The sequence below is a fragment of the Scylla paramamosain genome, chromosome 20 (genome assembly GCF_035594125.1).
Source record: "Scylla paramamosain isolate STU-SP2022 chromosome 20, ASM3559412v1, whole genome shotgun sequence".
Lineage (NCBI taxonomy): Eukaryota > Metazoa > Arthropoda > Malacostraca > Decapoda > Portunidae > Scylla > Scylla paramamosain.
Window position 1 is genome coordinate 4,409,227 of NC_087170.1, and position 14,383 is coordinate 4,423,609.

The 14,383-nt window shown below is 42.0% G+C and overlaps 1 protein-coding gene across 3 annotated transcripts in view; it reads right to left on the minus strand.

The window, feature by feature from the left end:
- Positions 1 to 14,383, minus strand: part of LOC135110180 (lactosylceramide 4-alpha-galactosyltransferase-like) — a 100,891-nt gene that overhangs the window by 35,120 nt on the left and 51,388 nt on the right. For all 3 annotated transcript variants that reach the window (XM_064022198.1, XM_064022199.1, XM_064022200.1), the window contains one exon: positions 3,703 to 3,808. In XM_064022198.1, the coding sequence (XP_063878268.1) occupies positions 3,703 to 3,808 (106 nt within the window). The remainder of the gene's footprint in view (positions 1 to 3,702; positions 3,809 to 14,383) is intronic.

Here is a 14,383-nt window from a genome sequence, read left to right on the forward strand (position 1 = left end):
AAAGTACGTGCCTAGGACCATCGCTGTCACACCCTCAGCACTGCACAGTGGCGCCCAGCAGGCGTCCCTTGCCACCTCTCACTGGCACCTGGCGCCGGAGGAGCCCGCGCCTCGCCGACAGGCGTCACTACACCCTGCTCCACGACTCACATAACAAGCCACCAGGCCCCATCGCACGCCGGCAACAAGAAACGGCCATGGCTCCACCGGACACCGCCTCCCCAGCTCCCCCCTTCAGGGCTCCAGCCTTCAACAGCCACGACCCCAACATGTGGTTTACCATCTTGGAGCTGAACTTCAAGGCAAACAACATCACTGAGGCCTTGAAACAGTTCACTCACGCCTGCACTCTCCTGCCACCCGAGGTCCTCTTGCAAGTCTCTGATGCCATCGCGAAAGCCCCCTCTTCGGACAATCCCTACGACGACCTCAGGCAAGCCGTCCTCAAACGCCTTGCGCCAGACCTCGCGCAGCTGGCTGACGACTATATGTCGACAGTTCCGTCGGCAACGCCACCGTCTTCAGTCGCCACTGTCACTAACACAGCAGACGTCCAGCAACTCACCCACATTGTGTCGCAGCTGGCCCTGCAGGTCAGCGCGATGCAGGAACAGCTAAATTCCCGCCAGCGTCGCCGCCCACCGTCACCTCGACGCCCTCGCTACCGCTCTCGGTCGCGTAGCACTACACGAACCCAGGGCGTCTGCTACTACCACAGCAGGTTCGGTAGCGAGGCCATTAAGTGCACCCAACCCTGCACTTACAACACCACCCACACTACACCACTACAAGGCATTGAAGCACTTCCAGTACTTTGTCGAAGGACGTCAGTTTCATATCTACACTGACCACAAGCCGCTGACGAGCACCTTCATCAAGAACAAGTCATCCTACTCACCACGTCAACTGCGCCACGTAGACTTCATCTCTCAGTTCACCACGGACCTCCGTTACGTGAAAGGTGAAGATAACGCCCCAGCCGATGCCCTGTCACGCAACATCTGTGCCACATCTACCTCTCTCATCGATTACGCCGCCATTGCTGCCGATCAGGCCGACGACGCCGAGCTGCAGCAACTAAAGGAAAACACCGCACTACAGATGAAGAGAGTACAGCTACCAGGCACTCAAGTGCACATCTACGCTGACGTCTCGACCAACACCGTCAGACCATACCTGCCTCAACGGCACAGGTATCCACTCTTCCGTCAGCTGCACGACCTCTCACATCCTGGCATCAGAGCTTCACAACACATGATGACGTCCCGATTCATCTGGACCGCCATCAACAAGGACGTGAGAGACTGGACACGTAGGTGCACCACCTGTCAGGCCTCCAAGGTGACGCGACACACACGCTCCCCTACAGCCACCTTCACGCCAGTCTCCACACGCTTCGAACACGTCCATATCGACCTCGTTGGCCCTCTTCCTCACTCCGACGGCTGCCGCTACATCCTCACCTGTGTCGACCGCTTCACTCGCTGGCCAGAAGCTGCACCGCTGACTGACATCTCCACTGACACCGTTGCACGTGCCTTTATCAGCACGTGGATCTCACGCTTCGGTGTTCCTGTCAGCCTCACTTCTGACCGCGGCGGCCAGTTTGAGTCCAGTGTCTGGAACAAACTGATGACACTACTCGGCATTCGACGATACAGGACTGCCAGCTACCATCCTCAGGCCAACGCTACAGTGGAACGTTTCCACCGCCAGCTGAAGTCGTCACTGATGGCTTCCAGCGACCAACGCGAGAAGTGGAACGCCACCTTACCCCTCGTCCTCCTCGGCATCCGGACGTCCCTCAAGCAGGACCTTCATCACTCTTCTGCCGAGCTCGTATACGGCACCACTCTTCGACTCCCTGGCGAGCTCCTTACCAGCTCACCCGACGCCGGCCCCTGCAGCGTCCAAGACTTCGCCAGCAGTCTTAAGGAGTCGATGAGAAGCCTGCAGCCGGTGCAACCTCGCACGCACCCCGCCAAGACCTTCGTCAGCCAGGATCTCGAAGACTGCACACACGTCTTCGTCAGGGTTGACGCTGTCCGTAAACCACTACAGCGCCCCTACGAAGGCCCCTTCGAGGTCCTCCGCAGGACGAGGAAAAACATCACCATCAACAGAAACGGCTCTTCCGACGTCATAGCCATAGACCGAGTCAAGCCCGCCTACATCCTGCACACCCCGACGGCACCTCACGACCCGACATCGCTGGCCACGCCTTCAGCACCACGCGCCACAGCTAAGCAGCACGTATCGTTCGTCGTGCCTCCTCACTCGGGGGAAGTTATGTAGCAAATAATCTAGTCAGCCATAGAAACATCCCATTTTCTCTCATATTCAGGGTACACTAAAGCTTACGCGCTTCTCAGAACCAGTAATATGTAAACACAAGTCACCGCTCCAAGCACTCCGTTTTCTCTTATATGTTTTCAGCCTCCCGTTCTCTTTCTACTGCACAGATTTTTCGTCTTTCATCTCTTCTTCCTCATTTTTTTATACATACACATTCTGTGCACGCTTTTCGACACATACGTTACACGTCTTTTCTATACATCATATTACTCCTTTCTTCACACAGACATACACACACACATTCACTCTCTTTGTCCATATCTTTATGTAAATCATTTTTTTATGTTCAGTATTTCTTGTGTACATGTTCATGTTTTTGTTAAATAAAGTAGAGAGAGTTTAACCAGTCTAACAAGTGGCTATAAATACAACCTTAGCTGGTGAACAAAAAGAGTTAAGAGATTAAAGGACTTGCAACTGCTGACGGTTACCTGTCGGTTTTCTCTTCTCTATCTCTGGCGAGTTAAGAGATTAAAGGACTTGCAACTGCTGACGGTTACCTGTCGGTTTTCTCTTCTCACATTCCTGGCGGCTTCCACCTAGATCACTAGATAATAATAATAATAATAATAATAATAATAATAATAATATCAATAATTTTTTTTAGGGTAAGATTATCTGCTTATAGACAGGCGACTCGGTTCACACGATATATAGGTACTTTGAAATATCTTGAAAGCAAAAATCGTGTAAAAAAAAAAAAAATGAAAATAGGGGGTTAATGAATTTGAGCTGTTAGATTGCACTACTTTGCCTTGATATATATATATATATATATATATATATATATATATATATATATATATATATATATATATATATATATATATATATATATATATATATATATATATATATATATATATAATTTATTTATTTATTTATTACGTGAATAGTACTAATCCCTACAAATGATCTCTTTTTACTACTTCTAACTTTAAATACTTTAAAAGCTAAAACAATTAATATGCAGAAGAAAAAATGGAAGAAATTCCCTTAATATTTACGTATTGGTTAGACTGAGGTAAAGTGAAAGTTTCCTTTAAATTCTGTTAAACTAAATGTATTTTAAGTCATGATAGATGGAACTCGTGTAAAATTACAATCACCTGTATATTAGTAGCGACATCAGTATATATGCTGGTAACAATTAGTTGTGGGGTGAGACTCAAGTGTATTAGAGTGACTTGACAGAGTGTATGAGAGGGCAGAAAAATATTATATGCAATAATTAATCACAAATAAAAATGCAATATTCTTTCACGTATTTATAATAATAATAATAATAAAATAAAAAAAAAAAACGCCATAACCTATTACTTCCATTCAAGTTCAGTTTGGCCTTACCTATGAAGTATATGTAATCGATGAGCGTTGCTTGCCTCTTCTGCTATGTGGTGTTGCTTTAAGTTACACAGGAAAAACTGCCACCAGCTTGTGTCTTTGTGCACTTCTGTATATGAAGAAACAAACAAATACTTAAAATATGGATAAACAGATAGATAGATAGATAGTTTACTAACCAATCATTTAATAACTGCCACGAACTTATATATTTGTACCGCTCTTTATAGAAGAAACATAAATAAATGAAATACATATCTATATTGCCACATTACTACATTAGTCTACATTATGCATATTATTCGCCTTTGCGGAGAGACAGGATGAAGAGGCGAGAAGAGAGGAGGAAAAGGCAACATACGTTGCATTAAGAATTGAAGTGACATAGGTTTTCAAGGATGTTTTTACAGTTTTATTTAAAGACTAACAAGATTCCTACATTACTAATAGGATAAACACTATTAAGAACCCGTCTAATCATCTCTGTGACCTTTAAAAGTAGTCAGTGAAAAAGCAGAACGTTTATGAATATGGCCGTCATTGACGGGGATGAAATCTAAATGTGATAAAAGTCCATAATCGTGACGTATTTTGTGGAAAATTATTGATAATAATTTCCACAAATGCACAGAGGCCACAGTGTGGCCCAGACGAGGCACCACACACATACACCACTCACACTCCTAGTTACTATAACATGAATGCATTTATCATTATACGTACATATGCAACAGTAAATACGGCACATACATTCGTACTGTTTAAATCAGGGTGATCCAACTATGGGCCCGCGGGCCACAAGTGGCCTGCCGGTTGACTGTTTGTGGCTCGCGACTGATTATATCACGAATTTAATTTGTGCACGAAAAACACAGACGAAGTTTCTTTGTCTGTATAACTAGGATTATATATATATATATATATATATATATATATATATATATATATATATATATATATATATATATATATATATATATATATATATATATATAATGGTGGCCCTCCATGTAACCATTTAGTGCTGTAATGGCCCGAGATTTAGAAGAAGTTGGACCACCCTGGTTTAAATCATTCACTGCTATTCTGTATGTCTTCCCTTAATCACAAATAAATATTTTATTTTCCACAGCCACATCTAGGCAAGATACTAGCTGGAAATTGGAAAATCTATTCTTTTCATCTTTTTTTCTTGTAGATACTTCTAAGTATTTTGTATTGTGCCCGTAGTGGAGTGAATTGTTGTATATCGTAGTGAAAAGTAAAGATTACATTATGATAGCATTACAATAAACTCAAACGCTTCTTTCTAATTCTTTTGCCACCCATTCTTGTTTTTTTTTTTTTTTTTTTTAGGTAAGAGGGTCACTGGGCCAGGGGCAAAAAATATTTTTTTTATAAAAAAAAAAAAGGCCCATTCAAATGTCAGCTCCCAAAGTGACATCAGATAAAATGATCAAATAAAAGAGGATAAGTGTCTTGAAACCTCCCTCTTGAAAGAGTCCAAGTCATAGAAAGGACGAAATACAGATGCTGGGCGTTCCAGAGTTTACCAGAGAAAGGGTTGAATGATTGAGAATATTGGTTAACTACTGCATTAGAAGAAGAGGCGGTAGACACCTGCCGAAACGATAATTACTCGCAGTGAGGTTAGAAGCACTGGAAAAGGGGCGCTGTGACTTCACTGAACGTTTCCCTTTCCGTCTCACAACACAAAGGGCAGTCACAGCCTTCCCTCTAAAGACAACTATCTTACTTCACGCAAAACTATATGTATCTAATTACACACACACCCTTCACTAAAAATTATAAATTCAATAAGGCAACTCCTACACTAGTCTCGGAGTTCCCATCTGCTTAAGGGATCACAAATGTCCTCAGGTCGGACTGTTCTTCCGGTATCGATCCTAAGTATCTTGACACCCCCTCTCAACTTTTTCTTCATTATGTTCTGCAACATTCGCGGCCTTTGATCTAATTTTTAATCTGTACAACACAACCTCTCCTCCACTAAATCTCATCTTCTTTTCCTCACCGAAACACAGGTGTCTGAGGCAACTGACAGCAGCCCCTATTCTTTTCCCTCGTACTTTCACTATCCTCATTTTCATTCCAAAGCTGGATGTTGCGTCAGTGTGCTCAATGACTTAACCTGCTCTTGTGCCCACGCACGAGTTTTCTACCATCTGGCTACGACTACAGACTCACTCTCGAATTATATTTATCTATTCTGTATATTTCTTTCTCACCATACACCAGGTAGGGCCGTAGCCCTGTCAGCGGTGATGCCTCACGAAGTCTCTCCACCAGACCCAATCTGCATACAGTTGATTTCTTTCCACCTACTCCATAGTTCTTCCTCTTGATTCTATTGTTTCCCTCACACCATCCGTCCACTTTTTTCCTGGGTTTTCCTGCTGGTCGTTTAGCTTGATTCTGCCATCTGTAGTATTTGGCTGGGTACTGTTGATTGTTCATTCTCATGAGATGGCCAAACCATCTTAATTGGCTTCTTTCTACAAACTTCAGTATTTTGTCTATTTCCAACTCTCTTCTGATTACTTCATTTCGTATTCTATCACATTTTGTTAGATCTTTTATTAATCTCAACACTCTCATTTCTGCTGCTTGTATTTTGCTCTTCAGCATCTCTGTCAATGTCTATTCTATATATCTCTCACCTAAACCTTCTGACTATAAGAAATTATTTAATTACTTAACTTCTAAAGTGTAACACATTCTGACTCTCTTCCCTTTTCCTAACCTTTAATCCTTCTGCTAATTGTCACTATCTTCTCCGATGGGCTCCTCCGATCACAATCCAATATCTGTATCTTGTCCTATCGCTCCAATCCCTCCTGAGGACTCCCCAAAGCGGAAGTGCCTCTGGAGTTTTGAATGATATCTGAGGGAACCTGAGGAAGTATTATTCTGATTTTCCTACTGCTTTCGTGAAAGATACCCGTCTTTGTGTGCTGAGTGCACAACAGAGGTGATAGTGTCTGGCATGGAGGCGTACATTCCTCACTCTTTCTCTCAACCAAAACCTTCCAACCTTAGTTTAATACAGCCTGTTCTCGTGCTATATATGATAGAGAGATGGCTCACAAAAGGTACTTGAGTCTTCCATCACATGAATCCCATGTGCTTTATATTTCTACCCTGGATAATATTAAGTCTGTTCTCTACTTAGCCAAAAACTACATATTAACAGAGTGTCAAAATCTTTCAAGATCTAACTACCTTAATGACTTTTAGCACCTAGCCATAAACATCTCCAATAACTTTGCTTCTTTATTTCAATCTGATGGCACCACTGCCATCTCATTCTGAAGTTGAACTCTTCGTTCAAACCTTTGCTAAAATCTCTTCCTTGGATTATTCAGGGCTTGTTCTTCTTTCTCCTCCACCCTCTGAATACTTCATGCTACCCATTAAGATCCTTCGCAGTGATGTTTTTCATGCCCTCGCTGGCCTAAACCCTCGGAAGGCTTATGGAGTTGATACGATCCCTCCTATTGTTCTGCGGAACTGTGCCTCCGTGCTTGCACCTTGCCTAGTCAAACTCTTTCAGCTCATTCTGTCAACATCTATCTTTCCTTCTTGCCGGAAGTTTGCCTAAATTCAACCTGTCCCTAAAAAGGGTGACTGTTCTAATCCCTCATACGACTGTCCTCTTGAATTAATTTCCTACCTATCTAACGATTTTGAATCAATCCCCAACAGGAAGATTCTTAAACATCTATCACTTCACAACCTTAGATCTGATTCCATCAAGGCCGCTCTAATGGTGATCTGGCAATGCTCACTGAATCTTGGTCATCCTTTTTTACAGATTTTGATGAAACTATTGCTGTTGCCTTAGACCTATCAAAAGCTTTTGATGGAGTCTGACACAAAGCTTTGATTTCTAAACTATTTTTTCTTTGGCTTCTATCCCTCTCTGTAACTTCATGTCAAGTTTCTTTTCTGATATTTCTATTGTTACTGTGATACACGGTCACTGTTCTTCTAAATCTATAAACAGTGGTGTTTCTCATGGTTCTGTCCTGTCAGCCACTCTCTTCCTATTATTCATCAATGATCTTTTAAACCAAACTACTTGTCCCCATCCACTCCTATGCTGATGATACCACTCTGCACTTTTCCGCGTTTTTTCGTAAACGTCCAACACTTCAGGAAGTAAACACTTCACGCAGGGAAGCCAAAGAACGCCTGACTTCTGATCCCTCTAAAATTCCTGATTGGGGCAGAGCAAACTTAATATTGTTCAAAAACTTAATTCCTCCATCTATGAACTCGACACAAATTTACAGACAACTATCCCCTCTTCTTTAATGACACTCAATTACCCCTCTTTTCTACACTGGACATCTTCAATCTATCCTTTACTTATAGTCTAAACTGGAAACTTCACATCTCATCGCTAGCTAAAACAGCTTCTATGAAGTTAGACCCCCAGCTGCTAACTCTGTACAGGTGCCTTATCCGTCCATTTATGGGGTGCGCTTCAAATTATTAGGAGTAGGGGGGAGTGGCTCCACTCATACCACTTGTTTAGACAGGGTGGAATCAAAAGCTTTTAGCCTTATCAACAACGCCTTTCCTCTAACTGACTGTTTTCAGCCTCTTCCTCATCGCCGCAATGTTGCATCTCTTGCTATCTTCTACCGCTATTTTCATGCCAACTTCTCTTCCGATCTTACTAACTGCATACCTCTCCTCCTCCCGCGGCCTCGCTGCTTTCTCTCACCCCTATTCTGTCCACTTTTCAAATAAAATAGTTAACCACTAGTTAATTCTCAATGATTCATCCCTTTTTCTGGTAAACTCTGGAACTCTCTGCCTGCTTCTGTAATTCTTATGACTTGAACTCTCTTAGGAGGGAGGTTTCAAGACACTTATCCTGTAATTTTTTACTACCGCTTTTGACTCTGTTCGGGGACTGGCACCTCAGTTGGCCTTTTTTCTTTTTTTATTACAGTTCTGTTGCCCTTGGCCGATGCCCCTCCTACATAAATCAACAACAACAACAACAACAAAAAGAGCTTGATAGAATAGGGGTGAGGGAAAAGTGCAATGAGGCCACAGGAGGAGGGGAGTCATGCAATTACCAAGATCATGAAAATCAGTTAAAGTGAAATTAGCGGTAGAAGATAGCAAGAGATGCAACATTGTGGCGATGAGAGTGAGACTTAAGACAGTCAGTTAAAGGAGAGGAGTTAAGACGAAAAGCTTTTGATTCCACCCTGTCTAAAAGAGCGATATGAGTGGAACTTTTCTCCATACTCAGAGTTAGCAGGTGGAGGAGGGGGGAAGGGGGAGTGGTGATAAAAAAAAATAAATAAATAAATAAATAAATAGCAGATATTACTCAGAACGTCTAACTTAATAAAAGTTGTTTTAGCTTTGAATTTTGATTGATTTAGGTTATGGCGCCGCGACGTCGAGGTCATATGGCGCAGCTACAAAACTTTAAAAGCAACAAAGATTGTAGTTTAAAATACTGATATCAAAAACTAAATTATAGGTATTGTAAATATGTTAAAAGATTACTAAAAAAAAAATGGGAAACACTAAAAATATTGACTGATCGATTTGATTTATGGGACTGCAACATCGCGGTCATATGGCGCTGCAACAAACCTTTAAAGGCGACAGAAATTGCTATTCTTAAAATATCGGTATTAAAATCTAAATTACACTATGTAACAAGATTTCACTTTTGCTTTGTCCTTGGCATCAAACCATAATTTTCCAGTTATTTCTATTTAAACAAAATTGAAAAAAAGTTATTTTGATCCTAAAACTTTGCTTTTCTGCTTAGAACAATGAATCCATATTTTAGCTTTATCTCATTATAGTATGGGTTACTATTGGTTTTCTTGTCAAAGACCTTTGCAAAATCTCAGTTGCTTATCTAATTGCTTTGAAATGTTGCAAATAAGTTAAAACAATGAAAGAAAAAATATACAGTGTTCTAAAGATTTTCAATTTTAATAAGATTATTCTTGAACTGATCCGACCTAACAAGAAATTTCTCATATTTAGAAGAATTTGCTTACATTTCAGAAATATTCTCAAATCTTCCAGAATGTTCTAGCAGATACTTTTAGAAGTTTCTGGAACATTTTGGAACACACTATTCAATGTAAACATTTCCAGAATATTCTAGAACTTTCCAGAATACAGTAGGAATATGTAGAACTATCAAGAATTTTCTAGAATCTACAAGAATTTTCTAGAATGATTCAGAATATTCTAAAGTAGGTTCAAGAATATTCTAGAAAGATTGAGAACATTCTGGAACACATTCTAGAAAGACAAAGAATATTCTAGAGTACTCCTTGACAATATAAAAGTACGGATTTGCAGACCACCAATCAGTTTTGCTTTGGCTGCCTGAGAAGACACATCACAAGAGGTGAAATGGCATCAAGAGGCTGCAATCATTCTCCGGATGCATTCTGCTACATATGTGGTCAATTCATCAAGACAAGAGCAAAGAAGTTCTTTGTGATAGCATCTGGAAAAATGGTGAAATTTAGCTATTTTGGGACAAAAAATCATTCTAAACGCCACAAAAGCAAAGTTTGACAGGAATAATGGACATTTTCTACTGTTTTTGCAATGAAGAGTTGGAAAATAACACTTGCTTGTCAAAGACAAAAATCGTGTTACAGAGTGTTATATGTAAGGTAAAAATGTTAAAAGACCACCATAAAAGTAAACATAAAAAAAGGAAATGGGAAGAGCCATAAAAATAACACAAGTGATAAAAATTAAAGGGTTGTTATAGTAATGTTTTAATTACTTAATTTGACTTCAAGTGACCCCACTGACCCAGATCATTGTGGATCTGTGTGTGGGTGTGTTCGTTCGTTCCATAACCAAGACACTGACCTAATTGACCCACTATGCCCCCCCTCACTATGCCCTTCCTACACGATACAGACAGCCCCGAGTTAACAGTCACTACTAGTACTCTCGACCTGTGAAAGGCTGTGGAAAGTCAGAAGCCCTGACAATAGTGATCATCATCGGGAATTAAGTACCAGGGTTCACTGTTGCAGGGGGTAACCATATAGTGTGCGGCGCCCCGTTGTGGGAAGTACACTTTTACAGTGGATTGAACGGAGCTGGGGCCTGATTGACTGCTGCCTCCCTCGTTAGCGCCAGGCAAGGCTGCCGCACCACCTCTTGACTTCCACACTGTGTCCACATTTACACTACATTACACTTTATCCACACCCACAGATAACCCTGAGTTAACGGTCACTACTCCCACTTTTGACCTGTGACAACTATTGGTCACCATCGGGACTACCAGGGATCAATGTTGCAGGGGGTAAGCAGGGTACAGCGTCCCTCACAGGGAAAGTACTCTAACTCAGTGGAGTGAACGGAGCTGGGGCTTGATTGACTGCTACCTTCCTAGAAAGCGCCAGGCAAGGCTGCCGCACCACTCCACAGACATTCACACTGTGGCTCCACCTACACACATAAACACCTCATTACATAAACGTCAAGCATTTACACACTCCCCTCACAAACACAAGTAGACGTATTCTGATACTTCTTTTCTCTGTCCCTAGAAATTCCATGCGGTTTTTAAATACCACATGGTGCATTTCCATTTTCCGGCCAGCTTCGGCTGGTGGGATGGGTGGGTGGGGAGGAGCCTTCTACTTTACTATCCTGTCTCTCATACTATGTAGTTAGTATAGAATAGTTAACCAAGCAACCTAGTAAGGACCCCAGGGTCTGTTGTTGCTTGGTCTTTCCTTTGTATTCCTATTCCTTTGTATATCTGGCGTTGTTCGTTACATGCTCAAAACACTGACCCCACTGACCCAGATATCTGGCGTTGTTCGTTACATGCTCAAAACACTGACCCCACTGACCCAAATATCTGGCGTTGTTCGTTACATGCTCAAAATACTGACGCCACTGACCCAGGCTCCAAGATGTAGCGTTGCTCGTGACGTGTCTTCCTCACTTGCTGCCATATTCTCCCACTGCAAAGATAAAGTTCTGCCCAATACTATATTGCTGATAATATAAATAAAATAAGAACAGTTAAACGGTAATCTATAGTTAGTTTAGAAGACCAGCCTTCTCCACAAAATTAAGAACCTCATGTCTTTGGGAGAGTGACCTCTCTCCAAGTATCAGCGACATCTGGAAAATCGCTCCCGCAGCTCCACCAGACTGGGACACTCCACTAGAAAGTGTAACACTGTAAGGGGAATTGAACAGTCATCGCAAAATGGTTGGGTTTCCCGGAACATGAGATAACTATGAGTGAGATGTGTGTGATCTATCCGGAGATTGTCCAGTGGAGTCTCTGAGTGGAGCTCCTGTAGATGGACATATGGAAAGTTACAAAAGTTATTTCACACAGATTAGTGGTCGCAACCAAATCTTCCTACCTGCCATGCCAACTAGCAAGAACTGCCACCCTTATACTGGAATATAAGTCATGAAAAAGAAATTAGGCGTGGAAGGAACAACCCAAGTTGCCGTCTCTTTAGCCAGCCTATGGGCCTTCTCTTTCTCCTGATCTCCTACATGTGCAGGGACCCAGCAAAATCCGACGCGGTAGCATCTACACTGTAAAAGGTAGAACCATTCAAGAATCGATAAAACATGTGGGTGAAGGGAAGTAGGGCTAAAAATTGTAAAAGATGAGGAAGGAAGAGTAAAAAATAATTCTTCAAGCTATAATAATGGCAGAGAACTCTGCAAAAAACAGAAGCCACAACAGGAAGACTACTATCTCGAGAAAATCATGTAAAGATAATATCAAATCCTACTCCACCTTCGGATTTTGAGTCATCCGTAAATATGGGGATGGAGTCGGAATGTGTGGAATAGTGTTCGAAGAATAAAACACGGGAATCAAAATCAGGTAATAAGTTATTATTAGGAATAGCAAGGCCGCAGAAAGAAATCTCCACGAATTATCAGTAACCAACTCTAGGAAGCCTACAGGGACATACAGAAAAAGAAGGTAAATTTAATGTCTCCACAGCAGATGCAACTCTAACACCAAAAGATTTAGGCAAACTTAGGTGAGACATTTAAAATTGAGAACGTGATCCGCGGCAGACGGCCACACTGCGGCTGACTGACTCGGGAAGACATTGGACTCGATACCAGCACTTCAAGAACAAGGACTGGTGGCACAAGTTCTATGGAAGGATACCAGCACCTACCAGTAAGGTAGGGATTGGGGATGAGCGGAACGCACCAGTTGCCAGGCGAACACCAGCATGGTGCACCGAGTCCAACACACGAAGCCGAGCCTCAGTAGTAGTATTATTACAGTAGTAGTAGTAGTAGTAGTAGTAGTTATTGTTATATCATATTCCACCTTAGAAAGAATAAGAGTTCAGTGCAAGAGAAGGAGGGTCTGTCTACCAGCTCCCCAAGAGGTATGAGCCACGACCCTAAGGAGACACAGCGCTTCCATACATGATACCTTAATATAACGAAGGTGAGGTACCCAAGTTAGGCGTGTGTCAAATACAAGTCCCCGGAAACGAGTTTTCTCCACATAAGAAATTCTTCGATCATACAGATTAGACAGGTTTATAGATGGGGACGATCGGTGGAAATAGGTAGGTATATTTCATACAGGAACTGCCACGTGCAGGTCTGATGGCTTCTTGTAGCTGCCCCTATTTCTTATGTTCTTATGTTCTTAAGTCTGGGTCAGATTGAGCACTACAAAAGAGAGAAAAATGTATGGCCTCAGTCTTCGAAGACGAGAAACGAAATCCCCGTGTTGCAGCCCAATCATAAATCCTGTTAATTGCTAACTGCAGCTTCCTCTCAATTAAAGGTATCCGCGCCGCAGAAAAGGAGATCGAGAAGTCATCGACATATAAGCTCCCACGAACTCCTGCAAGCACACTGTTTATAACCACAGCGAAAAATTATGACACTGGAAATACTTCCTCGTGGCACAGCATCCTCAAGTGGGCGAGCTTCATACAGAACGCCCCCAGTCCGTACCTGTAAAAAGAGGTGATAAAAAAAAAAAAAAGTGCTGTATAAAAAATAGGTAGTCGGCTACAAAGACCGAACTCGAACAGACTGAATAAAATGCCGTGTCATACGCTTTTCCCAAATAAAAAAATAATGTGATATAATGCTGTTTACTAGCGAATGCTTCAAAATAGGAGATTCTAGAGATAAAAGAGCATCTGGTGTAGACTTCATTTTCCCAAAACCATATTGAACAGGTGACAAGTAATTCTCTCTCTCTCCAAGTGCCACTTAAGTTTGACATTTAACATCTTTTCCAGCAACTTACAAATACATGAGGTTAAAGAAACTGGACGATAATTGGTCGCTAACTGATGGTCTTTTCCAGGCTTTGGAATGGGAATAACTAAAGCAACATCCCAAGAAGATGGAAAATCACCGATACTCCAAATAAAGTTATAGAGGTCAAGTAGAAAGGTAAAAGCTTCATCGGGCATGTGGCGCTAAAAGGAGTATGGAATGTCATCTGGGCCCGGGGACGAATCATGGCTCTGGGGCAAAGACATGCTCGACTAAGAAAATGGAATATTATAAGTCTCTCCAGCAGGGGAGGCAAAAGTGATGGCAACAGATTCCAAATGTCGACGATGAAGTGCCATAGGAGTAGTTGGATTCTTTCTTATTACCAAAG